Below are 27,814 nucleotides of genomic sequence, written 5' to 3' on the forward strand. Positions count from 1 at the left end.
GTCCTTGTTTAACTGGGCGGCGCCCCAGCCAGCATGAAATTTTGTCATGTCGTACCATCATTTTTTTTTTTTTTTGGTTTAACCAATAAGAATACAATTTGTTCGGCTAAATCCTGAATTGCCAGCCCATCCTCGTTCGTTCAGTATCCAAGTAGATACCCAAACCAACACTACTACTACCCAACATTAATACATAATGTAATTTACAATATTAGTAATGTCTTATCAACAGTTTTCTTCTAATTAATCTCTTATATGTCAGGTCTCTTATTAATTCATCTATTAATCCATCTATACTAATTTTTCCTCCAGGTTATTATTATTCGTGACACCTCCAAGGAGTCTGAAGACTCATCGCGGGAGAACACCTACTGTACAACTCTCCGTCTCCACCACTAACAATCAACTACATCAGCACCATATACTGCCCACCACCACAAGTATGTTTTGTCTGTAAATTGCATGTGTTCTTAAGGGCCAATTTGTCTGTATGCAGGATGAAAAACCCGAGTTTCTGAGAGAAAAAATCCTGCTACATCTGTACGAGATCGGCTAACTCAACTTCAATTGAAAAAGTCCATATAAAGATTGCTCCCATCACGACGGGAATCGAACTCAGGCCTTTTCCAATCGAAGGGTGCAATGTACCACCGTTCTTCGAATTAAATTTAACTTACATGGATGCCCAATGTTCTCTCCCCACCTTCGATGTAATGAACATTTCATCAGATGATATCCTATAACACCCATTCAGAAGTTTGCTTAAGTAACCATACACTGCCTTAGATTAACTCAGCATAAACATTCTTGAATGTGCCAATGATCATTGATGCCATCTATTCATTCTCCTAGTTTTTCTCAGAACATCTCTCATATCTGGGGTTTCTAGTCTTTGATCAAATGCTTTATTTTCATCCTTCCAGTTTAGATCTATGAATTAAAGTTGGTTTCAATTCATCTAGTTTACTGGTTTGATTTATTTTTCTTATTCCATATGAATTTAATCAGATGACTCTATACTATACCGATTTTGCTTATTCATTATCTATTTCCTTACTTAATTTGCCATCTTCATTAAAATGTATGCCTAAATAGCTGTAAAAGAAGTAAATGTTTTATTTGTCCCTCCATATTTTCATATTCTAAAATTTTATTAGTGATTTTCATGCCAAATTTGATACAACAGTTTCCATTTTGATGGGGAATCCTGCAGACTTGTACCAGACTTATTTAAGAATATAGCTTCATCTTTATACATTTGTAAAGAGCTGAATTTAATGTTTTAAGTTCAAGTTTAATGCCATTTTGTTTCATAATACATCCCTATAGAAGACAAATAGCACTGGGGATATTAAAGAACCCTGACTTACCTGATGAAAAATCAGATAAGGTAAGGCTCATCTTCTGCAATTTGCAATTCTAATTGCTGATTAGTCTAGGCATAGAATATCTATTACTTTGTATAATATTTCATTTATCAATTACACAATGGTTTTCCACATCTACCAAACTAAAATTCAGATCCTTGTTATACTCTTACAATTCCTTGAATTACTTAATCTGGTCATGACATTCCTTAATTGGGCCGAACATGGTTTGTTCCTACCTACAATTTTGATAGCATTTTCTCAAGTATGGCTGCATAAATCTTAATCAGAAGCAAGGAAATTCCTCTGCAATTCTCACTGATACTGATAATTTCAATAATATCAACTCTTATTTCAGATATTCATTTAGCTACCACTAATGCATTTTACTGAATTAACTGAGAGTTAATTTATTCACTAAACTGCAATTTTAGGACCTGATTCGATATAAGGGTTTTGTCCCCCCCCAGAGTCAGGTTAGTAGTTTTAACAGTTGACTAAACTAAATTAGAGATACTTTGGTACTGTGCAGACTCTAATGTAACTGCTTGTCTCTCTACACATATATGTATATGTGTTCCTGATGATGATGTGAAGGTCAAAAGGTTAGGTAATCATCTTTGTTTATATTAATCTTATTACTCTAACACAGTGGTTTACAACCTTTTTCATAACACGGCACATGAAAAATTTGTGTGTTTGGATGCCAAGGTGTTTGCTAATAGAAACACCTTGGCATTCCCCCCCCTTTTTTTTTTTTTAATTTTTTTTTTTTTTTATGTTGAGCCCATACATGAGAGGTTGTTAACCTATAGTACATTAGTATCGTGTATGGATAGTGTGTTGGAAAAGGGGGAACTTATTTAAATTTTATTTAAATGACTGTATATATATTGTATTCCTCGGGGAACACAATGGGGGGGGGGACTTCCATAGTACAGCAGTTGCAGGGATGAAGGAGGAAGAAAAGAAACTTGTTCTCTGGGTTTCGAGGTGCACTGTGAAGGGATGTTGAGCAGCAGCTGCAATATGAATATTGCAGAAACCAAACGTAAGTGGTGGGGGAGAAGGGAAGGAGTTGATAAAAGATGGGTCGTTGATAAGTCTAATTGCTCTCCTCTGTATGGAGTCTGTGTGTTGAGGTTTAAGTGCTGTGAAGAATTTATGTTGGAGGTTTAATGGAATATTATCAGTACTGAGAAAGGATTAAAACTAATTTTAATACTTGCAATATTTCATCTTTGAAAGAAAACTTTTTGTAACAACACACACACACACACACACGCACAAATAATACAATAGTGAGTGAAACTAAAGTCCTATCTAGGTGGTGCACCCTCTATGGGCATTTGCAGGTGGCCTAGGATGTAAAGAGGGATCTCTGATAATGTTTCCCAAATTTTGGGAAGTTTAATGCAACCGCATTTGTTTAAATTCGGTTGATTCCTGAGTGCAGATGAAGACTGCATTAAACCTCCCAAAATTTGGGAAACATTAATTATCAGAGATCCCTCTTTACATCCTAGGCCACCTGCAAATGCCCATAGAGGGCACACCACCTAGATAGGACTTTAGTTTCACTCACTATTGTATTATTTGTGTGTGTGTGTGTTGTTACAAAAAGTTTTTTTGTAATCCCAGAAGATGTCTCTGTGACAGAGACAAAAATATTGGAAGTATTAAAATTAATTTTAATCCTTTCTCAGTGCTGATAATATTCCATTAAACCTCCAACATGAATTCTGTATGGAGTCAAGCATTTTGAGAGAGCTTTTGGGGGGATCTCACTCCACGTGTGTGTCCCCGTGCTGGAGCAGGTAGTAGAATACCCCAACCACACCCCTGCGTATCATAAGAGGCAATAAATGGAGACCCAGTCCTTGGGGGTATATAGTCGGGTCCCTTTTGGGAATTGAGTTAAGGGCTAATTACCCCTCCCTGTAAAAAAACTATCTAATTTACAGAAACTGCAAATCTGGATGAACAAATGCTCCTGGTGACAGATGTGACTTGCAAGACCCCAGAAGATGGTTAACTAGTCTGGTCTGATGTGGATAACGTATATATGATTCACTAAAGGGAAAGCCATTTGGAACCTTTGACGTTGAACTCAGATGGACTGGTTTTGGTAGACTCATAACTAGAGACAACAAGACAACATTGTACTCCAGATCAGAGGAGAAGCATGAAAAAGGAGTTGCACTAATATTGAACCCAAAAGTAATCAAAAGCTTGATGGAATGGGAACCAATAAATGAGAGAATTATAAAAGCCAGGTTCAATTCTAAATTTATCAAACTTTCTGTTGTGCTGGTTTGCACACCTACTAATGATACAGATGAGGAAATAGAAGAATGCTGTTATGAACAACTCCAAAAGGTAATAAATTATATTCCAAAACACGATATGATTATACTCATTGGCGATCTTAATGCAAAAGTGGATAAAAGGTCACATGTAGAAGAAAACCTATTAGGTTTTGAGGTTTCTGGAAACCGAAATGAAAATGGCATGATGTTTGTATCCTTCTGTGAAATGAATAACTTTGTTATAGGAGGAAGTAAATTTAAGCATAAAGAAATACATAAACTGACCTGGACCTTGCCAGACAGCAATACAAGAAACCAAATTGATCATGCTTGATGTGGGAGTCAACCGTGGTGCTGATGCATTCTGGATCCAATTACTTCTTGTTAGTGATCAAGTTGAAATTAAAGCTTCGAAGTATATTAAGAAAGAAAAGAAGTTCAAAAACTGCATTTGATACTGAAAAATGAAATATTGAAGAAACAAGAGAAAAGTTTGCTTTAGAGATAAAGAACAGATTCAATATATTAGAAATAGAGGAAAATCAAGATGTAACAGAAAAAAACGACAAAGTAGAAGAATATTGGAGTAACTTCAGGAACACCTACAATGAAGTTGCTGGAGATGTAATTGGTGAAAAAAGAAAAACAAAAAATGGTTAATTGCGGAAGCTTGGAAAATCATCCAAGAGAAAAAAAGATTAAATTATTAATGATAATACAAATTCAGAATGATTATTCAAGGTATAACAGCAAACGCTACAATAGACTAAATAAAAACGTAAAGTGAGCTGCAAGAGCCAACAAGAGAAAATATATTGATGAATAAGCAAAAGAAATGCAATATGCTGCAGAAAATGGACAAATTAGACAACTTTTTTAGATTATAAAATGAATCAATGATAACAAAAAAGCAACTCCTTCCTCCATTAGAGACAAACAAGGAAAGTTATTAACAACTGATTCTAAAATTGAAGCAAGATGGAGGGAATATTTTGATGAAACCTTGAATGTAAAGGCAGATATAGGGTCTCAACAGGCGCAAAATATTACAACTAGCGAGAGCTGTATTATCAGCATTGGTGAATGAATGAATTTAAAATCTGGATAAGTAATAATGTAATGATAGGGATTTCATTGAGTCTTGGTGATTATGAAAATCTACTGAAGTACAATTATTATTACTTGACACCTCCAAGGAGTCTAAACACTCATTGAAGGAGGGAACCTACTCTACAACTCTACGTCTCTGCCAACTACAGCAAATTACCACTACCATCTATTGCCCACCGCCACTAGTATTTTTGTCTGTTCTCAAGGCCGATTTTGTCTGTATGCAGGATGAAAACTTGATTTTCTGGAAGAAAAAACCCTACTATCTCCATATGAGATCGGTTAGCTCACCTTAAATTTAAAAAATATATATATATATATACATCGTTGATTGACGATATATATATATATATATATATATATCGCAATCAACCTTAGGCCTTTTCCAATAAGAGGGCACAATGTCCGTTGTTCTTCCAATTGCACTACAAAGATGCTATGCACTTATATTTTATAAAAGTCACAATGAATCCTAAAAATACAGAAATCTGATAATAATGCTGCTAATATAAAACATAGTTGCACAAACTTGTAGATCACAAGCCAACCTAAAAGTTTTAACTAGTATTTAACATGGCATTTAAAGTAATACTGTTTTAAATGTTGTAGTTAAATCATGAAAATATGTCTTGTTGCACCATTGACAAAGAAATAAGCATGTTATTGTCTGGAAATTGAAGTTAAAACAATTTAATATCCATATATTTATCAGCCTCTCAGGGGATCCTGTAACTCCTAGAGAGTGCGTCCCCTGGGTGGCGGATAGGGGAGCCCACCATGTGTGTGTGTGTGTACATGCGCATGCGTGTGTGTGTGTGTATATGGTGGGGTGGTCCGAATATACTGAATAAGGACTCGTGGACCAACAGGGCCATAAGGGGCAATCATCTTGATTGTAAGGGAAGCGGCACTCCCATGAACCCCTAGCTGGATCTATCCTATCCTTCTTCTACTTTGAGGAAGACCCACTTACTTTAATCTTTCCTATAAGGCCTTATCAGCCAACTCTTCTTACTTTATGATCCTTGTGCTATTAGAGTACTCCAAGGCCATGGGGTCTTTTCATTTCTGGCCTTACAACTATATCCTCTCTATAAACCTTACTATATTTCTTCTATAATCTACCCTTTCCCCTTCAATATACCCTATTCCTCCTATGGGTTTAAATTCGGAAGAAGGCGAGTTCAGAAGCCTTAAGGTAGCAGCCCTACCATTGAACTATTCCATCGTCAGGCTAGTCCCCTGACATGGAGAACATAACCATACTTGTAAGCTGACAGAAAAAGATAATCAGATTGAATCTATGGGAAACGACCCTGGAATGGAAAAGGGAAAACGAAAATGGAAACGACAAAATATAATACACATAGCAAACTGGAATGTAAGAGGAATAGCATATAAAGAAATAGAATTAGACCAGTTATTAAATGACAGAAATTTTAAAATAGCAGTAATCACTGAAACAAAAAAGAAATTAAAAGGAACTATGAGAACTGAAAATTTTAATGTGATATACAGTGGAGTCAACAGAGACCAAAGAGCACAAGCAGGAGTCATGATTTGGATTCATAACTCCCTTTCAAAACAGTTAAAACATTATAAATTACAGAATGAAAGAATAATTGAAGCTAGAATAAAAATAGATAAAGGCTATTTAACAATAATTGGTTTATATGCCCCAGAAGAAGGAAGAGAACAGGATAATATTGATTTTTATAATCAGCTACAAAACATATATAATAAAATAAATAAAAATGATTACATAATTTCAGCAGGAGACTTAAATGCAAGAATTGGAAACACGAAAATTAATAATAATATAGGAATACATGGAGAACACACTCTAAACAGAAATGGTAAAAAATTGATTGACTTTGTAGTTTATAATAACCTAAAAATAATGAATTCCTTCTGTAAACATAAAGACATACATAAATATACTTGGGCAGCAAGAGGATGGAAATCAATATTAGATTATTTCATATTAAATGAAAAGACATAAAAATTTTCACTAGATGTTAGAGTTCACAGAGGATATGAAATAAGCAGTGACCACTTCCTTGTTAAAATAAAATTAAGATTACCACCTAAATGGCTACAAGTAACAAGAACAGAAAGAAAAATTGAAACATTTGTTTATAAAACTAGACTATTGAATGACACAAATGTACAATGGCTATATGAACAAAGAATTAACCAGTATCTAGATAAAATAAAACAAAATGAAGAAATAGAAATAGAATGGCTTAATATAAAAACGATACTAAATGCAGCAGCAAATGAAAGCTTAGGAAAGACCAAAAAATTCAATAAAAGAAAAAAACTGAAGATATGGGATGATACAATCGAAGAAATAATCAAAAAGAAAAAAGAAGCCTATCACAAATGGTTAAGCAGTAAAAGATTAGAAGATGAAATAGAATATAAAAGAATAAGAGCCATAGCTAAAAGAGAAGTCAGAAAAAGACAGAGAATCATGGAATAAATTTGTTTCTAATTTAGAACATGATTTATATAAAATAAGACCCAATGTATATAAGATTCTGAAACACCTAAATGCAGATACCAAAGAAAACATAAAATTAAACACTGAATTGAAATTAGAAGAATTTCTAAATTACTACACAGAACTGTGGGCAGACAAATATTTTAAAAAAGACAACTGGCAAACAATTAACGAAAATGAAAAGGAAATAACTGAAGAAGAATTAGAAATCAGCCTGAAAGAAACAAGAAACGGAAAATCACCTGGAGAAGATAAGATAGGTTCAGAATTATATAAATACGCAGGAACAAGATTCAAAAGAAGACTCTTATTATTTTTAAATAAAATTTACTCAACTGGTATCCCCCCAATAGAATGGAAAAAAGCAATTGTGATTCCTATCTTTAAGAAAGGTAATAGAGATGACCCTAAAAACTATAGAGGTATCAGTATACTAAATTCATGTTACAAAATATACAGAAGAATCATCTTAAATAACAAACTAATGAAATATTCCGAAAAATTTATTCTAGAGGTACAAAATGGATTTAGAAAAGGACGGTCATGTATAGCCCCAACCTTCTGCCTAAAATTAATAATAGAGAAAAGAAGAGAATATAATTTAGAAACACATATTGCATTTATTGACTTTGAAAAAGCATTTGACAAAGTTAAAAGAAACATATTATTTAACATATTAAAAGAAAGACAAATACCAAATAATATCCTAAAAGCTGTCACAAGTATATATGAAAATAATCAAATACAAATAAGATTAAATCATGAGCTATCATATACAAGAGAGATAAACCAAGGGGTCTGACAGGGATGTCCCCTCTCAGCAACTCTTTTTAATATCTACTTAAATGAAATAATAATAAAATGGAGTAAAAATTTACATCAAGGAATTAAACTTTCACCTACAGTTAACTTAAACACTCTCCTCTTTGCAGACGACTAAATAATAATTACAAATTCTGAAGATAACTTACAGAAAGCTATTTTAAATCTAAATGAGATATCCAAAGATTATGGTATGATAATATCAACGGAAAAATCAAAAACTATGGCCTTTAAAGGACAAGATCCAGCAAGAACTAAAATAGTATTAGATAACAAGATCTTAGAACAGGTGAATTCATTTAACTACCTAGGATGTATGATCACTTATGAAAATGAAAAAGATATAAACATAAAAATTGCAAAATATTTAAAAATAACAGGAGTAATTAACTCTATATTTAAACCAAACCTAGTTCAAAAACAAACCAGGCTAAAAGTATACAATACATTAGTCCTACTGGTCTTAATGTATGGAAGTGAAATCTGGACAATAAAACAAAAAGACAAACAAAGATTAACAACAGCAGAAATGAAGTTTATGAGAAAAACTGCAAAGTATACCCTATTTGATCACAAAAGAAATGAAGATATTATGAAAGAATTAAACCAAGAACCAGTAATTGAAAAAATTAAAAAATATAAACATAGATGGATGGAACACGTTGAAAGAATTAAAACAGAAAGATTACCAAAACAAGCCTTAAAGTACAAGCCATTAGGAAAAAGAAAACCAGGACGTCCTCTTAAACGATTCAACGATGACTTCTAAGGCCGGAACAGGCCATACTAGGCCTAAATCCTTGATACGTATGATGATGATATTTATCAGCATGTGATAATATAATTTCTGATAGCATAAAATCCATCCAAACTCAGAGCACAATCACCATGTAATGTCTATATTATTATGTGACTCCTCCAGGGATAAATGATCCAAAGACTCATTGAGGGAGGGCACCTGCTCTAAAACTGTTTCCACCACTCAAGCTACCAACTACAACGAATTGCAACTACACCAACACCATCTACCGCACACCAGCAGCACTAGTATTTTCACAGACAATCACAAACATCCATGTCCACAGTCGGATTCGAACCCAGATTATTTATGTAATCTGGATTCAAGAGGTTTTCTTATTTCATATCTGTGCATCAGATTTAATTCAATATCAATTCCTTTAGGTTGCATATTTCATTTGCATTGAAATTCTTTTAATTTTGTATAGTATGTGTGGTATTAGTTAGAAAGAGCATTAACTGCATCTTTTCATTTTTCCTATTATTTTTTAAATCAGATCCAACAACAGGTTAAGGATGCTTTCAAGTATGCTCCACATGAACTAACAGACCACAAAGCAAGAATTCAGAGTGATACAAATGCCAGATATAATGATTTTAAGAAGCATGGAATGGTTGATAACATTCACCTTCAAGATCTATCAAACCACAGAATTTATCATCATGAAAAGCATCAACAAGTGCCAAAACACAGTAAGTTAAACTACAACGAATTATGACTTTAATGAAATAAACACATTCTCAAATACATCAGTAAAAATCAGTTTCCTAAAATAAAGGAAAAAGCTAAGCATCTATCTAATCAAGTGAAATCAAATATTCCACAGAGCCAATTTATCACAGTGGCATGCTATAGTTTTGCATCTTATCAGAGATATTTTGTCATAATGTTAATATATCAACCTTTCGATTTATCACCTGCAGTATTTTATCATGAAAATGTTTATTTATCACAGTAAATAACTGAAACAATGGCCATAATTATTAAATTTCCTGACATTATGATTGTTTATAATTTGTATTTTTTTTCCCAAATTTATTGATGGCAATAATAATAATGATTTGAAAAGTACTTACTATCGAGAATAACACAAATACAATACAAAATCATTGTTTATATGCAGTTCAACGGAGATGAGATCATTTATCCCTATTCCTACTATATAACTAATATATCAAAATATACAGAGTTTGGACTTCTCAAGATAAACATTCATTTTTGAAATTATGGATTTTACAGCCGTGTTATAACTAACTCTTTTTATTATCCCGACGTTCTGATCTTCATATCAAGATCATCATCTGGAGCATACACAAATATACAAAACAAGCTGAGTTACATTACAAACCGTAAGCTAGAGAAACAATGATATGGTCACATGTTATTCCACTGGCATGACCTCTAGTTTAAAAAAAAAAAAAAATTTACATCAAGCTAGATTTAATTTAAGATAACATTAATAAAGATTTTTTCTCATAGATAGTTTTCTTTCAGTAACACAATGATGTCCTATTTTTAGTATTACAATTCTTATTTTTGATTTAGGATCCTGGATTTACTACAGTCCTGTTTATAGTTGTTCTTAGAGAGGAGGAAGGTTCCGTGGGTCGAATATATGCCTTCCATATGTATGGGATTTTTAGACCTTCATTATTGTTTAGATTGGAGTGGTTGATAATGATCTCGCAAGCTTCCTTAAATTTGCGTTCATACCATGTTTTGGTGTGATGTAGACAACTAGTGCTTTTCCAGTCAATTTTATGCAACGTGTTCACAGGGCATGATCAGAAAGGCCAGCTTCACCATAATTATTATATTTATTGTGAATGCTCTGGTTATGTTCTTTTTGTCTGATAGGAATTGTGCATACTGTTTCTCCTATATATGGTATGTTACAGGTGCAATAAATACCATATACTCCAGGGTGGGCCAGTGCGGGGAGTGGGTCTTTGGATGAGTTGAGTAAGCTTGGCTTTGAGGTTATATTTTTGTAGTACTCTGTTTATTTTGTCTGATGTTCCTTTAATGTAGGGAATGGCAATAGTTTTATTGTAGTCTGGTTTGTCTTTGTTTTTTATTGAGGTCTTGTAGAGAATTTTGTTAAGTGTTTTGGCTGTACCCATTTTTTTTTTAAAGTATTGTTGATCACTTTAAATTAGTCTTTCAGTGCCTGTTCACTGGAACAGATTTTCAGAGTCCTGTTTTTTAAAGTATTGATGACTCCTAGTTTTTGTGTTGGGTGGTGGTAGGAGTTTATGTGTATATATTGATCAGTATGTGTCGGTTTTCGGTAAACCGTGAAGGAAAGATTGCCAGAAGGAAGACGTGTGACAAGTGTATCTAGAAACGGACACTTGTCCGTTTCTAGATACACTTGTCACAGGCACTGAAAGAAGAATTTAAAGTGATTCATCAACACTTTCCGAAAAAATGGGTACAGCCAAAACACTATTAACAAAATTCTCTATAAGACCTTAATAAAAAAAACAAAGAGAAACCAGACTACAACAAAACTGTAACCATTCCCTACATTAAAGGGACATCAGGCAAAATAAACAGAGTACTACAAAAATATAACTTCAAAGCCACCTTTATTTTGCAGGTGGTTTAAAAACCACCTGCAAAATTAAAATGCTTACTCAACTCATCCAAAGACCCACTTTCCCTGCTTGCCCACCCTGGAGTATACTGTATTCATTGCACCTGTAACATACCCTATATAGGAGAAACAGGATGCACAATTCCTATCAGACAAAAAGAACATAACCGGAGCATTCACAATAAATATAATAATTATGGTGAAGCTGGCCTTTCTGATCATGCCCTGTGAACACGTTACATAAAATTGACTGGAAAAGCACTAGTTGTCTACATCACACCAAAACATGGTATGAATGCAAATTTAAGGAAGTTTTGAGATCGTTATCAACCACCCCAATCTGAACAATAATGAAAGTCTAAAAATCCCAAACACATGGAAGGCATATATTCGACCCACGGAACCTTCCTCTCTAAGAACAACTATAAACAGGACTATAGTAAATCCAGGATCCTAAATCAAAAATAACAATTGTAATCTAAAAATAGGACATCATTGTTACTGAAAGAAAACTATCTATAAGAAAAAATGTTTATTCATGTTATCTTAAATTAAATCTAGCTTAATGTAATTTATAAAAAAAATTTTTTTTTTTTTTTTTTCACTAGAGGTCATGCCAGTAGAATAACATGTGATCATATCATTGTTTCTCTAGCTTACGGTTTGTAATGTAACTCAGCTCGTCTTGTATATTTGTGTATGCTCCAGATGATGATCGACGTCGGGATAATAAAAAGTGCTAGTTATAACACGGTTGTAAAATCCATAATTTCGAAAATGAATGCTGATCACCGTGTTACACTAAAAGAAAGGCTCAAGATAAACATATTTCTGCATTTTTTTTATATATATATGAGTAAAATTTTGACTGCAAATCCAAAACAACCACTCACCCAAAGAAGTCCTTCATAATAAGGATTAAACTAGTCATGTTTACAGGAATGTATTACATGACTAGTTTATTTTTTTTTTGCAGGAAGGATGCAAAAACATATTTTGTTTTTGCATCCTTCCTGCTTTGAGACCAAAGCAGGAAGGATGCAAATCTTCTTCAGGAATAAAAGATCTATAAAGTTGCAAAAAACAGTAAACAAATTTAGTATAACAGAAAATGGTCATTCTGATAATTAAAACAGTTGTGCACATGTGCCTACTTTTGCCCATGGATGTATGCTTATGCTCATGAAATAGATATACCATCTTGAAAGCAGTCTGACAGATTAATGCTTGGATTTATATTCAGATGGATGTTCTAACAAGTTCTCTATGGAGATTCCTAGATTTTTCTTCTGTAGCAGTGGTGTAAGAATTTAGATGCATTCCAAAGTACTGAGTGTCTTCCTCTCATGCCATCATTCATAATGGCAGAGGATAATACATGTTGAGAGATCTGTGGCCTCCCACTACTAGTATTCCACATCTTTGATGTGTGGCGTGACAAATTTTTTTTCTGTATGACCTTAGAATGGAGCATTACAGTCACACTACATGCTATAAACTCTGGATATTTTAGAGGCCTATATTTAGGCTTACTGCAATGAAGTATAGACTATATAAGGGATTAAATAACATTTTGATTTATAATACTATTTATGCTTATATGCAGATTTATTTATGCAGAATTATAAAATGCTATTTTATAATTCTGGATCTTGATACTAATGAAGCCAATAGAGGGAATAGAAATATAACCTGTGCTTTCCTCATCTTGTGTGTTTTGTATTGGTTGGAAAGTCTTGAGATGGTGCATTGTGATAATCAGTTGTGGTTAAGGCCTATGAGGTTGGTGGGAGCTAGGATATAGAAGTGGACACATAGCTGGCATATTTAGATTTTGCAAAGGCTTTTGGAAGACTGTCATGCAAGTTGATAACTAAACTGGAATGGATTGGATTAGTGAGTTGGATAGATGCTTAGCTGTCAAACAGGTCACAAGTTCTGTGTGCATGGATCTGTTTTAGTACCATTGTTTTAATTGTATATTAATGATATTGGAAAGGATGTAACTGGAGATATGCAGCTCTTTGCAGATAATGCAAATATGGAGAGAACAGTGAGGAATCAATCATGTGTTATGGTCTTAGAGGGCTGAACAGACTGAATGGGTGAGAAAATGAGTGAAACTACCAGTTCAGTGTTGCCATACTTGAGGTTTGAAATCTGGTAGGCAAGGAGTGGGATGCAAGGTGTGCACTTGGTGAGGAAATTCAGAAGGAGATAGAGAAGAGATCAGGGAGTATCGGCAGAGAGGAACTTGAAATTTAACGTTCGTTACATTGGATTATGGCAAATGATGCAGAGGACAGTGACATGAAAATAAAGATGTTATGGTTCCATTGTATGAGGCCTTCATCAGGCCTCATATTAATTACTGTGCATGGATTTGATCAACTGGTTTTCATGGGGATAAGGGCATATATAAATGGTCCAGGGAAGATTGACTGAGGTGGTTACTGGTCTTTGGAATGTGAGGTATGAAGACAGATTGAGGGAATGTAAACTGCAAAGCCTTATGAATAAAGAAGAGAAGGGATATGATTTAGAAATATAAGCTGGTAAGGAGTTGTTACCTGGTTAACATGGAAGAATTTTTTCATAGAATGAAACACAGGGATTGAACAGGAGGCCATTCTCAGGAACCGTATAAGGAGCAATGGAGTAAGTAAGAGTTTCTTTGTATGGAGAGTGCCTGGTGAGTAGAATGCATTGCCTAAGAATGTGGTGAATGTGAACACGGTGAGTTTAAAGAAAGGTTTGATGAGCTTTATATGTGCTATGTAGGGCGGCGGCGGAAGCAGGCATGCGGGCGCCGCTACGAAGGGGGCACCGTTCATAAGTTCATTTTTAAGAAACAATTTTTTATCAGGAAAACAAAAAATTCTTAGAATGATCAATATTAAAATAAGTAAGGCCGAATACAGCGAATAAAAATTTAAAAAAAAATTGTATATTGCCACCTCTTTGATCAGCTGGCTGTTTACAATTTTGCAGTGAGAGCAAGCTAAATGCTTGCCTACAGAATGTTGTGTCTACTGCGGTCTATCTAAAGTGAAACGGTGAATGGTTTTTATGCGCAGAAATGAATTTTCGTACAAAACATTTGTTCCTAGTTAACCAGTCATATGGTACGCATCTCAGTAGGCTACTGACAGTAGCGCAGTGCGGACTATTATTTCGTCTCTGTGTAGTGTTGTGTAATAATTTCCTGTGGGTATATAATAGAAATGGAATCAAAAATTAAAAAAAAGTTATCCGGTGCACAAAATCATAAGCGTCATGCTGCGAAAGAAGCAGATGTTAATAAATTTGTTAAAATATTAAAATATTCTGATGCAGATTGTAACCAACTCGATACATCAGAAATCAGAGTTGAAGAACCATGCACATCATCCAATTTTCATGAAAGTACTATGGCAACTATTGAACAAGATAACAAAACGCATGATTTAAGTGAAAAACAGTTAGGAGAATATTTAGTTGTAGTTGACCACGAAACGAACACATTGTGAGTCTCTGTAAATTTAGAAGATCCATATAGTGATGAAAAATTACGAGTTGTTTTAATTGAAATGGGGCCTGTTCAAAAGAAAAATACAATATATCCCAGAGATACATATGGTCGTAAATTTGGCGACACGTATTATAATAGAAAAATGGAAAATGGTGAGCTCATGCCAAGAACATGGCTCATTTATTTCAAAACATTAAATTATGTTTTTTGCTTTTGTTGCAAACATTTCACACCTACCGAATCAAGTAGTCTTGTAGAAGGTTATAACGATTGGAGAAATGTAAGTACAACTTTGCATAGACATGAGACTAATTTAACTCACATGAAAAAATTCTTAAAATGGAAGGAAGTTGATAACAATTTAAAAAACAAAACGACTATTGATTGCCAGACTCAATGGAAAAGAAATATTGGATGAGTGTTTTAGAACGCTTGATTGCAATTATAAAATTCCTTGGTAACCAAAATTTAGCTTTTCGCGGATCATCTCTGATAAATTATATGAAAGGAATAACGGCAATTTTTTTAAAATTAGTCGAACTGTTTGCAAAGTTTGATCCCGTTATGGAAAATCATGTTGAAAGGGCCCTACAATGAAACAATAGAGTACACTATTTGAGTAAAGACAGTCAAAATGAAATATTGGAAACTTTAAGTAATGCAATCAGGGATACAATTTTATTATCAATTCGAAAATCTAAATATTATTCCATAATTTTAGACTGCACACCTGATGTAAGTAAAACAGAACAAATGACCATTATTATTCGCTTTGTTTCCTGTGACAATGGGATTGTCAAGATCAGAGAAAACTTTTTAGGTTTTGCAGATATATTAGATTCCACAGGACGTGGTTTATGTGCAACGATAATGGAACAACTGGAAAAATGGAACATTCCCATTTAAGACATGCGAGGTCAAGGGTATGACAATGGGGCAAATATGAGAGGGAAAAAATATGGGCTCCAAAATTTGCTTTCAAACAAAAATCCTCGAGCTTTTTACATGCCATGTGCTGCTCATACTCTAAATTGAATTATTAACGATGCAGCCAAAGTGAATGCAGATACAATTAGTTTCTTTGCAATTATTCAAGAAATATACAATTTCTTTTCATTCTCTTACAAATGTTGGGCAATCCTTTTCAAGTTGGTAAAAATTTAACATTGAAACAGCCATCAGAAACGCGATGGGAAAATAAAATTAATGCAATCCGCCCTCTACGATATCAGTTACGAGAAATTTACGATGCACTTTTTGGAATTTTAAATAATGAAAATTTTAATAAAGAAACTCGGCATGAAGCACAAACATAATATGTTAAATAAAGGACTACAAATTTATTTGCTCTTATAACCGGGCATGATTTACTTAACAGAATAAACCCTGTGAGTAAAATGCTTCAAGACAAAAATATGAACATTACACTTGCTTTAGTATCTATCGAAAACTTAAAAATATTCTTACAAGAGTATCGATCAGACACAAATTTTAAAGAAGTTCTAAAACGGCAAAAGAACTGAGTGAAGAGGTGGACGGAGAACAAGAATTTAAAACTGGCACTGAAGTCTGACGACAAAAGAAGACATGACAATTTGACTACGAGCATCATGACGAAACACCACACTCACCAGAAGATAAATTTAGAGTGAATGTGTTTTATACACTTCTAGAAGTTGTAATGTGTTCGTTAATAGAACGTTTTGAACAACTAAAAACATATTATGATAATTCCAATTTCTTGTATAGATTATTACAAATTAAAAAAGAAGATTTACGAAAAATTTGTGACGATTTAGAGATTCTCTTGAAGGACGGCGACAATAAAGACATAAATGCAATAGAACTATATGACGAGTTATGTGCTTTCCGGGATATTTTTCGGAAGGATAATTTAAATATTCAAAACCCTTTCAATATTCTTAATTTTATTGTGTCCAATAATTTATCTTTCCCTAACTTTTCAATTGCTTTAAGAATACTATTAACCTTACCTGTTAGTGTAGCGAGCGGTGAACGTTCCTTTTTCAAGTTGAAATTGATTAAAACCTACTTAAGAACAAGTATGTCACAAAAAAGGCTTGTTAGTTTGCCGTTAATAGCTATTGAAAATGATATATGTGCGGAATTAGACGTTAAGACTATTATTTCTAATTTTATGAATATGAAATCAAAAACCCTAAAATTTTAATTAAAAAAATTTCAAGTATATTGATGTAATTTAATTTATTTTCTGTTATTCTTTGAATAATTATATTAAATGTTCTAATTATTTCTGAATTCTTTTCTTATTTTCTCATCTATCTTGAGTTTCTTTTATTTTCCTAAAAGATAGTGTCACTTATAAAAATTATTAAAAAATTTTTACAAGTTACTAAGAATTTAGTAACTTGTAAAATGCAAGAATTTTTTAAACTTTAGTTCAAATAAATATTAACTTTAATTAAAATTCATTTTAATTTTGTTAGCGATTCGGGTCGGTTAGAAGGCTATAATCGCTGTATCATTATATTCAATGATTAAAGCGAAGTAGCTTTATCAAAATTTGCTTTAACTTTTGAGAATTTTTTGAATATTCGGGTTTTTAACGATTATTCTGCCTAGTCAACACCCCCGGTTCGTTACATTTAGTGAACCAACATGTAGCTGTTTCGTCAAACAGAAAGAAATTTCAAATAATTTAAATTTTTATTATCGTAAAAGAACCACACATGCCTGGATCGTTACAGGGGCGCTTAGATAGACATTGCATGTGGGCAGCAAAGACCCCTAGCGCCGGCTCTGGTGTTTTGGTACCTCCTTGATGAGTCTTTTGGTCATGGAAGTCTGGTGGTGTTAATAATTGTGTAAGAAGATCACTGTAAGGAATTGGATTTTCTTGTCCAATTCATCATTTGCCTGTCATCTTGAGATGACAAGCAAATGCTCCATGGGCTAAAAAGATTGCTAATTTTTTGAGATTTATGAGATTTATGGTTGTGTGAAGTGACATGAAGATATCCATTTGTTTGGATCATATGATATGGTTAGTTTTATACTGAAGGAAGTAAATCATTTGATTCTAGTTCAGCATAAATTTTTATGGTTGAGTTTTTGGTGTTAAGGGTGGTTGTTTTGGAATTATGAGGCCAGTGTGGTATGCCTGTTAACGTGTTTCTTTTCAGGCCAGCTTGCTTGTTTCAATATGCATTTAGAGAAAAATGTCCTTACAATATATGTGTATATTTCCTGCTATTTTTAACTTTTGAACCTGACAGTCTTGAGATACCTTTTCCCTCAAATGTTCTTCTTCTGCCTTTCCAGTAATAGACCTAGTGGCGTGTTACAGTCTTTTCCCATCTTTTCAAAGACTGTCCTCTATTCCTTCTCCCTTGAGGTCAATATCTCTGTATTGCTCTGGTAAGTCTTCTTTCACTCATTCTTTCAGTATGTTTCTCCATCTCTCTCTCTCTCTCTTTAAAGATCAATGTAGTCTAAGACAGGTATCACCTCAAGTTCCTTTAAGATAACACTATTTCTTTTGAAGTCCAGTCTATTGTACCCAGCTGTTTTGCACATCAATCTCATTTCAGAGCTTCAGTCTTTTTCTATCTGCTTGAGTTATGGCCCAGGCTTCTGAACTAAACATTAGGATAGGTCTTGCCTATTGGGTTATGGATTCTTATTCTTCTTTTCTTGCTTATTAAATTTGGATTGAATATCTAATTAAAAACTTTTGTTATTCCTATATAGCTGGTTATGTTATGTTGCATGTCTTTTTCTCTTTCATAAGATAAGTGGTAGCCTAGATATATGAATGTATTAACCTGTTCTATAATACCATTGTAGATGCAAATTTTGCTTCTAATTGAGTCTGTCTTTAAAAGCTATGATTTTCTTTGGTTTTAGAAGTGGAGATTTCCATATTGTATATTTTTGCTATTACATTTAATAAAAAGGCTGCTCACTGTAATGAATCTTTTATCATCAATTAGAACCTGATCATTGGCAAATAAAATTGCATTGATGTTGGTGCAATCATTTATTTTAATGTCAAAACTGGTTGTTTCCCCTCCACTTTCTTATAATATTATTAATATGTTAAAGAGGAATGGCAATAGACTACAACCTTGTTGGACACCTGCATTTATGTTCTATGCTTCAGATTTTTGTGCAGCCATCATTATTTTAATTTGGTTGCAGTTATATAGAAAGTTTTCTTACCTTGGGTATAATATACGTTAAAGATACCAAGCTACTTTAAATATAAATAGCTTGGTATCTTTAACGTATATTACACCCAAGGTAAAAAACTTTCTACATCTATCTCTCATCCTGAGATTTTTATTTAATAAGGTCAAAGCACCTTATGGCAACTTGTTTTGGTAAAATATTTATAAGCTCTGTATTATATTACTTAAACCTTGGTATTTCTAAACCTGGCTCCCCTTCATGAGACCTCAATATAGGTCGAAACTGGTCTGGGTAGTGGCCCCTTGGCTTTAATTCATAGCATCATACATCTCCTCAAGGATATGTGCCTTGCATTAAGGGTAAATACTAAGATTAGTGATCAGAGCTTATTCCACCTTTACCACGAGTTGCACTACGTGCAGGTCACCCAGACTTGCACTACTTGCAGGCGCAAACTTGACTTATTTGTCTGTTTGCTTACTTGGGAAATGGATTTAAACCAGGTTTATATTTAAAATAGCTTGGTATTATTATTATTATTACGGGCAATTCCAGGGAGTCATTAGACTCATCGAGGGAGGCCCCAAATCATTTTCATCACAACTATTCGACATTCATACAGTATCTATCATACCTCGCCTTAAACTCATTCACTGTCACAGCATCCACCACAGACTCAGGGAGCGCATTCCACTCATTCACTACTCTAAAAGTAAAGAACCCAGCTCTAACACCTTTACTAACCACACTTTTGCCCAGTTTCCATGGATGTCCCCTAGTCCTCCCACAACCAGCCCTGTTCTCAAAAATATCTTCTGAATTAATTTTATAGAAACCCTTCAGTAATTTGAATGTCTCAATCATATCTCCCCTCCTCCGCCTATCAACCAATTTTTGCAACCCACAAATCCTCAACCTGTTCTCATACGGTTCATTCCACAGACCTGCTATCATCTTGGTCACTCGCCTCTGGATCCTCTCCACCTCCTCCCCATCAAGAAGAAACCTAGGTGACCAAATCTGAGCACAGTAGTCGAGATGAGGTCTTATCAAGGCTCGATACAGAGGAACAATAACCTGCTTGTCTCTGCTTGTCAACGTATTCTTCAGCAACCAAGTGATTTGATGAGCTGATTTGGCCACTTTTGCAATGTGTCCCCTAAATTTCAATTCCTTATCCACCAACACTCCTAAATCTCGTGCCTCATCAATTTCCTGGAGCACGGTTCCACCAATGCAGTAAACTGCCTCCCATCTTTTCACCCCAAAATGCATAACCTTACATTTTGCCACATTAAATTGACATCCATTCTCCCTAGCCCAGACCTCCAATCTATCCAAATCATCCTGCAAAATTTTGACGTCATCTGCATTCACTATTGCCCTACCCAACTTTGCATCATCCGCAAACAAATGAACTGTTCCTCTCAGATCGTTTCCTATATCATTTATGAACAAATTAAACAGCAGTGGTCCAAGAACAGATCCTTGTGGTACACCACTAGTCACAGGCCGTCTTGTGGACTCTACTCCTGAGTAAACCACTCTCTGATATCTCTCCGTCAACCACCCTCCTATCCATCTCACCAACCCTATGTCCATTCCCATATGCTGCAATTTACTGATTAGAATTCCATGTGGTATCCTGTCAAAGGCCTTAGCAAGGTCCAGCAGAATCACTGTAAACCCATTACCCTTATCCAGTTCAGCCGTCACTGTGTTATAATATGTGAGCAAGTTACTGAGGCATGACCTACCCTTCACAAAACCATGCTGTCCCCGATACAGTATCCCATTTTCTTCTATCCAATCTTGTATTTTCCTCTTGACTATTTTCTCTAAGACCTTGATAATGATTCCTGTTATGCTGATTGGCCGGTAATTTTCAACAGCAGCCTTGGAACCACCTTTGTGCAGTGGAACTATTTTCCCCTCTTTCCACCCCCTTGGGACGTATCTTTAACATATATATTGAAAATTGTTTTAACTGGTTAAGAATGTTGTCATCTCTTAAAATTTCCAGTAGCTTATTGCAATTGACGTTATCCAACGCCTTTTTATAATCAATGAATATATGGGTCTCTAAATTGAATTCTCTTCTTTTTTCTATGCGCTGCCTTTATGGAAACCATTTTGTTCCTCTCCAAAAATATTTTCATAACATTTGTTTAATTTATTCTTTAAGAGACTTGAGTATATTTTATATCTGGTATTTAAAAGCTAATGCCTCTATAGTTTTGACATTCATTAGTATTGTCTTTTTTGAAGATGGGGACAATCATGCATTTTGCCAATTTTCTGGTGGTAATAGCAGTAGCAATAGAAAAGAGTGAGAGAGTTAAGATAGTTAGTCTGTTGCAGCGATATGACAGAGTAGAGTTGAGAAGGAGGGCCATGATTGCGAATGACTATGCATAGGTTATGCAGGAGGAGTGCTGTGTAGTTTGTGGATGTGTAGAGTGAGTTTGACAAAAGGACAAGGAATAAGAGGATAACGAGCCAAAATGGGATATGTTAAAGATACCAAGCAATTTTAAACCTGGTTTTACTCCATTTTTTCCAAGTAAGCAAACAGACAAAATGTCAAGTTTGCGCCTGCAATTTATGCAAGACTAGATGATCCCACAGGTAGTGCAAGACTAAGGCAACTCGTGGTAAAAGTGGAGCAAGCTCTGATCACTAATCTTAATATTTACCCTTAATGCCAAAACACATCTCCAAGAAGGGGGATGTATGATGTTTTGTATTAAAGGCAAGGGGCCACTACCCAGACCGGTTTCGACCTTTAGTGAGGTCTCATCAGTGGGAGCTAGGCTAGAAATACCAAGATTTAGTAATGCAGAGCTTGTAAGTATTTTACCAAAACAAGTTACCATAAGGTGTTATAACCTTATTAAATAAAAATCTCGGAGGAGATATAGATGTAGAAAGTATTTTTAACTTGGGTATAGTTATGTTAAAGATACCAAGCAATTTTAAACCAGGTTTTACTCCATTTTTTCCAAGGTAAGCCTGGTAATTCCACATGTACTCTGTCTTAATTGAAAATTCCACACATTTAGCCACTTCCCAGGCTAAGATCAACTAATACCTTTACTTGTAGCCTCAACTATAGCTTTTCAACAGCCTCAACTATAGTTCTTCCTGGCCACAAGTTATTGGCATTAGTGAGACATGGCTAACAGAAGATGATATAGTTAGAGGGATAGAATGTGAGGGATATAGCGTATTCATGAAAGACAGAAAAGAATGGGGGGGGGGAGAAGCATTATTGATGATAGCTGATGAACTGCAGCCAAAGAGAATAGAAGTTCAATTTTAGGACAGTGAAAATAGCACATTTGAGGCTATCTGGTGTGAGATTGAGGTCAGCAGAACAAAATTTACAGTTGGGTACTGCTATAGACCAGGCAATGGAATAGATGGAGACGATATGCACAGGCAAATAGACTCAATGAGTGGAGGATAGGTAATTATTATGGGAGATTTCAACTATGGTAACATTGATTGGAGGGAGGAGAGGTCAAATGGGAGGAAGGAAATGAATTTTACGCAGTTGCTAAAGGATAACTACCTGGGATAGCATATAATGGAATATTCTAGGGGTTCGAGAGTGCTTGACCTAGTAATTGCATCTGAGAAATTGACTATTATGAATATGACCATATTGCCACCAATTGGTGAGAGTGATCATAAGTTCTTAAGATCTTATGATCTTAGCCTAGGAAGTGGCTAAATGTGTGGAATTTTCAATTAAGACAGAGTACATGTGGAATTACCAGGCTAGTAAGTATGATGAACTTATGAGATTGCTTGGATCAGTGCCACGGCATGTTAAACTGCAAGGGCTGGATGTTGATAGTGCATGGGAAGTGGTTAAGGAGCGTTTGAGGGAGGTAATGGCTGACTGCATACCTAGAGTTCGGAGAGTAAATCAAGTGGGAGTTAAATGGATGAATAACACCATTAAGCTTGAGCTACAAAAAAAGAAACAATTGTGGATGAAATTTAAGGAGAAAGGTGACTTGCAGGCACACGAACAGTACAAAGCACAGCCCAGAAGGGTAACTAGTGTGGTAAGAAAAGCTAAAGCAGATTATGAAAGTAAATTAGCAATGCAAGCTAAAGTGAATCCCAAAAAGTTCTTTCGATATGCTGCAAGTAAACGAAAAAAGAAACCAAAAATTTGGCTACGATATGTCGACGACGTCTTTGCAGTCTGGGATCATCCAGAACAGGAATTACAACTGTTTCATAAAATAAACATTCTTCACCCTCACATCAACTTTACGCTAGAAAAAGAATCTCCACAGGGTATCTCCTTTCTGGATTTGCACATTCAAAGAAAAGAAGACAGTTCCATTGCCACGTCTGTCTATCGCAAGCCTACATTTTCAGGTCACTACATTCACAATTCTTCCGCTCATCACCCATCTCAGAAATATGGCATCTTCAGAATTTGAGCACACAAATTCTGATTCTCTGAAGAATCTCTAAACCGAGAAGAACTAAAAATAATCAAAAGTACAGGATTATACCCATACTAAATGGATATAATCTTAAAACAACTCAAAAAAAATCATCAGTCACTTCTCCATACATCAACCTAGACAAGAAGAAGTCCATAGGATTCCCATACCTTATGTCAAAGGCATCTCCAAACATCTTTCAAAAATTATGAAGAAATACAATTTTGCCACTACTTACAAACCCATCGACCAAATCTATAACTTGTTACCTTCTCCTAAGGACAAACTCTTATCTCTGATGTTGCCTGGCATTTATGAGATCCCATGCTCCTGTAATTTGTCTTACTTTGGACAGACAGGTAGATCTGTTCAGAAATGCATTTCAGAACATCAAGGCCACATTCGTCTTTTCAAACTGCAGAAATCTGGTCTCTCTCAACACGGAGTTGAAAATCCAAACCATAGGATCCATTGGGAAAAGTTGAAACTTTTAGATCTTTATATAAACATGAACATTTATATAAAGAAAGTGCTGAAGCCCTACTATATAGACCAAATTTAAACCACAACAACGTTCTTACTATTCCAAAAGTATGGGAAATTATCATACAAAATTGTGTAAAATAATCTTTATATATGTTAATTTTTTTGTTCAGTTATATTTTTAATTTACTTCTATAACACGTTACTGCACGCATATTGAGATTCCATTGTAATCATGCGCCCTAACTGTATGTTATTCCTAGTATTGTTTGAATTACTGTACTGATAATGTCCCAAGATACTTGGGATGAAATATTTACATATTAAAAGTTATCACTGTGGTTAGTACATGTATTTTTTAGTAGTGATACTGCTAGACTTTGCTAAGGCCTTTGACAGGATACCATGTGAAATTCTAATCAGTAAACTGCAGCACATGGGGATGGATATAGAGTTGGTGAGGTGAATAGGAGGGTGGTTGATGGAGAGATATCAAAGAGTAGTTTATTCAGGAGTGGAGTCCAAAAGAAGGCCTGTTACTAGTGGTGTGCTGCAGGATTCTATTCTTGGACCACTGCTATTTAATTTGTTCATGAATGATATGGGAAAGGATCTGAGAGGAACTGTTCATTTATTTGCTGATGATACAAAGTTGGGTAGAGCAATAGGGAATGCACACGATGTCAAAATTTTGCAGGATGATTTGGATAGATTAGCAGTCTGGGCTAATGAGAATGGATGTCAGTTTAATGTAGCAGAGTGTAAGGTTATGCATTTTGGGGTGAAAAAATTAGCAGCAGTATATCACATTGGTGGAACTGTACTCCAGGAGGTTGACGAAGCCAGAGATTTGGGTGTGTTGGTGGATAGGGAGTTGAAGTTTAGGGGGTCACACAGCAAAAGTGTCTAAATCAGCTCATCAGATCACTGAGTTTCTTCAGTAACCAGTGATCTGAAGAATATTTTGACGAGCAGAGATAAGCAAGTTATTGTTCCTCTTTATCGAGCCTTGATAAGACCCCATCTTGACTACTGTGCCCTGTTCTGGGCCCCTGGGTTTCTTTTTGATGGGGAGGAAATATAGAGGATCCAGAGGCTAGTGACCAAGAATACAGCTGGTCTATGGAATGAACCTTACGAGAACAGGTTGAAGATTTGTGGGTTGCAGAAATTGGTTGATAGGTGGAAAAGGGGTGATATGATTGAGACATTCAAATTACTGAAGAGTTTCTATAAAATTAATTCAGAGGAAATTTTTCAGAACAGGTCTGGTGATGGGAGAATTAGGAGCCATCCATGGAAACTGAGCAAGAGCATAGTTAGCAAGGGTGTTAGAACTAGGTTTTTTACTTGGAGAGTGGTGAATGAATGGAATAAGCTGCCAGAGTTCGTTGTGGGTGCCATGACTGTAAATGAATTCAAAGCAAAGTATGATAGATACTGTGCGAATGCTGAATAGTTGTTCTTGATATGATGTTTAGGGTCTCCCTCAATGAGTCTAAGGACTCCTTGGAGTTGTCCATAATAATAATAATAATTGGCCATTTAGGATCTTAATCATGAATTCTAGTAGTTTGTACTTTAAGTTGTCTCCAGAACATCAATGTTCTGGAGACAACTTCAACTTCATAGCTTTAAATGCATATTAAAAGCTCAATTCCATATAAATAAGAAATTTTCCTCATTTATTCTGTATTTTACTATCCATTGCATTTAAGCTACACAGTCCCCAATGCACTTCTTGATCTGTTAGAATCACATGGTATAAGCCAGCTCCTTTTAGCCTGAAGAACCTCCAGAAACCTGTCAGTTTGCTGGAGGCTCTCCAGTCACATTATTCACATTATAATGTTCCCTCATAAGCTGTGAAACACAAGTTATCTTTGATTTCTCACCTGTCCAATGGAATAATCCATACATCTTCAAAAGTAATGAATTAGCACCAATAAGAAGTGACAATGCAAGAAGCATTTCTAAAAAAAAATGTTGCAAATTCCATTATCAAATTCTTGTAAAAAGGCTTATACGCTGGTTAAACATGATAACTAAATACTTAAGGAATTGACAGCATACACTAGAAATATAAATTAAATCAACTTTAATATATACTTTCCGATATTTCGGCAACGTCACGTTGCCATCTTCATGGGAACGTAAGATAAAGACACACGAGTACTACATAACAGGAAATGAGAAACGAAGCGAGGAAGCTACCATTTTCCTAAAGTCCTGATGGTGCCCCCTGGTGGGCTATATTAGGTGTTCTTGGCCTTTGGGCTGAAGTTCTTCTGATATATGTTTCCCAAATTTGGGGAGGTTTGGCATGTTCCTAAGGGCTGAGGCTGATTCCATGAATAGTCTGTTAGATTTGAACTTGCTGTGGTGTATTACTGTGGCTTTCTTCCACCTTATTTATATGGGCCTCAGTTGGTGAAACTAGTTGGTATAACATATTTGTTCTAAAAAAATACTTGATCAATAAATCCCAATAGAAGTCATTTCCATAGTTTTCGTGGTCAAGAAAATAACGTTTTAACACGAATCAGATTGTCTTTTCATAATAAAATAACAAGAACAGTTGATGAGGAAAAGGCATATACTGTTTTTTTTTTAAACAAAGGTATTTGACTGATATTTAATTATAGCACATGGGTTTCGATATCAGCTTAGCATACTGAATCAGAGATTGACTGTCTGATAGATACCAGAGAGTTATGTATGAGAGAGTGGTGTCAAGGAAGCAGAATATTACAAGTGGGATTCCATAGGCTCAATACTAGGACTGCTCCTGTTTAACTTTTATGTCAATGAAGTGCAGGGGATATTTAGTTGTTTGCAAATGATGTGAAGCTGGGAAGCTTCACATCATTTGCAAACTGATGCCACTAAACTGATGAAGAGCCACTAAACTGATGCCAGTTTAGTGTCTCTTCAGAAGGATTTGAATAAGCTGGACAGATGGGCAAATGAATGGGAATATCAGTTTAATGCACTAATTATAAGGTCTTGAAATTTAAGATCCACTTATGGGAGTTTACTTTATTAGTGGAACTATACTAGAGGAAGTGTAGGAGGAAAGGAGATCAACAGAAATTTAAAGTTTAGGGGTACATAAAGATGGTGAAGGCAACCCAGAAAATTGCTGCCATACTGAGAAGGATATTTGACCAAAAGAGATAGAAAGATGGTGATTCAATTGTATGAAGTTATGATCAGACCATGTCTGGATTAGTGTGCTCAGATCTGGTCAATGAGATTAAAGGATTAATTAACCTTGGAGAGGGTGCAGAGGCAAATAGCAAAAATGATATCAGGACTGCAGAGTTTGATATATAGAAGATGAAAGGTAATATGATTGAGATGTTTAAACTATTAAGAGGAAGTTATAGGATTTACACTAGGCAGATCTATATTTTGTATGGCAGAACAAAGGGAAGGAATAAGGACAAGGGGGGAAGTTCTGAAAGTTGCAAATGGAAGAAGTGAGTAGAGGGCAAGAAGTGGCATTTTTGTATGCAGGAGAGTTAGACCATGGAATGCAGTGTTTGATGGGGCAGTGAGTGCAGAATCAGTAAATGAGTTTAAAGAGTGATACGATAGACTCTGTTGTCTAAGATGGTCTCCCACAATGGGTCTTGTGACTCCATAGTTAGAAGAAAGGAGGTT

The 27,814-nt window shown here is 34.9% G+C and overlaps 2 protein-coding genes across 2 annotated transcripts in view; one reads left to right on the forward strand and one right to left on the reverse strand.

Moving 5' to 3' along the window:
• Nucleotides 1–27,814, reverse strand: part of LOC150094412 (TBC1 domain family member 2B-like) — a 406,352-nt gene that overhangs the window by 108,684 nt on the left and 269,854 nt on the right. The gene's annotated exons all lie outside the window — the stretch shown is intronic.
• LOC150094413 (uncharacterized) overlaps nt 1–27,814 on the forward strand; it is a 116,882-nt gene that overhangs the window by 85,100 nt on the left and 3,968 nt on the right. The window contains exon 3 of the mRNA XM_090412173.1: nt 9,410–9,605. Within this exon, the coding sequence (XP_090268299.1) occupies nt 9,410–9,605 (196 nt within the window). The remainder of the gene's footprint in view (nt 1–9,409; nt 9,606–27,814) is intronic.

Source organism: Typopeltis vanoorti, chromosome 22, assembly GCF_054136105.1.
Source record: "Typopeltis vanoorti isolate ZY-2024b chromosome 22, IOZ_Tvanoo_1.0, whole genome shotgun sequence".
NCBI lineage: Eukaryota > Metazoa > Arthropoda > Arachnida > Uropygi > Thelyphonidae > Typopeltis > Typopeltis vanoorti.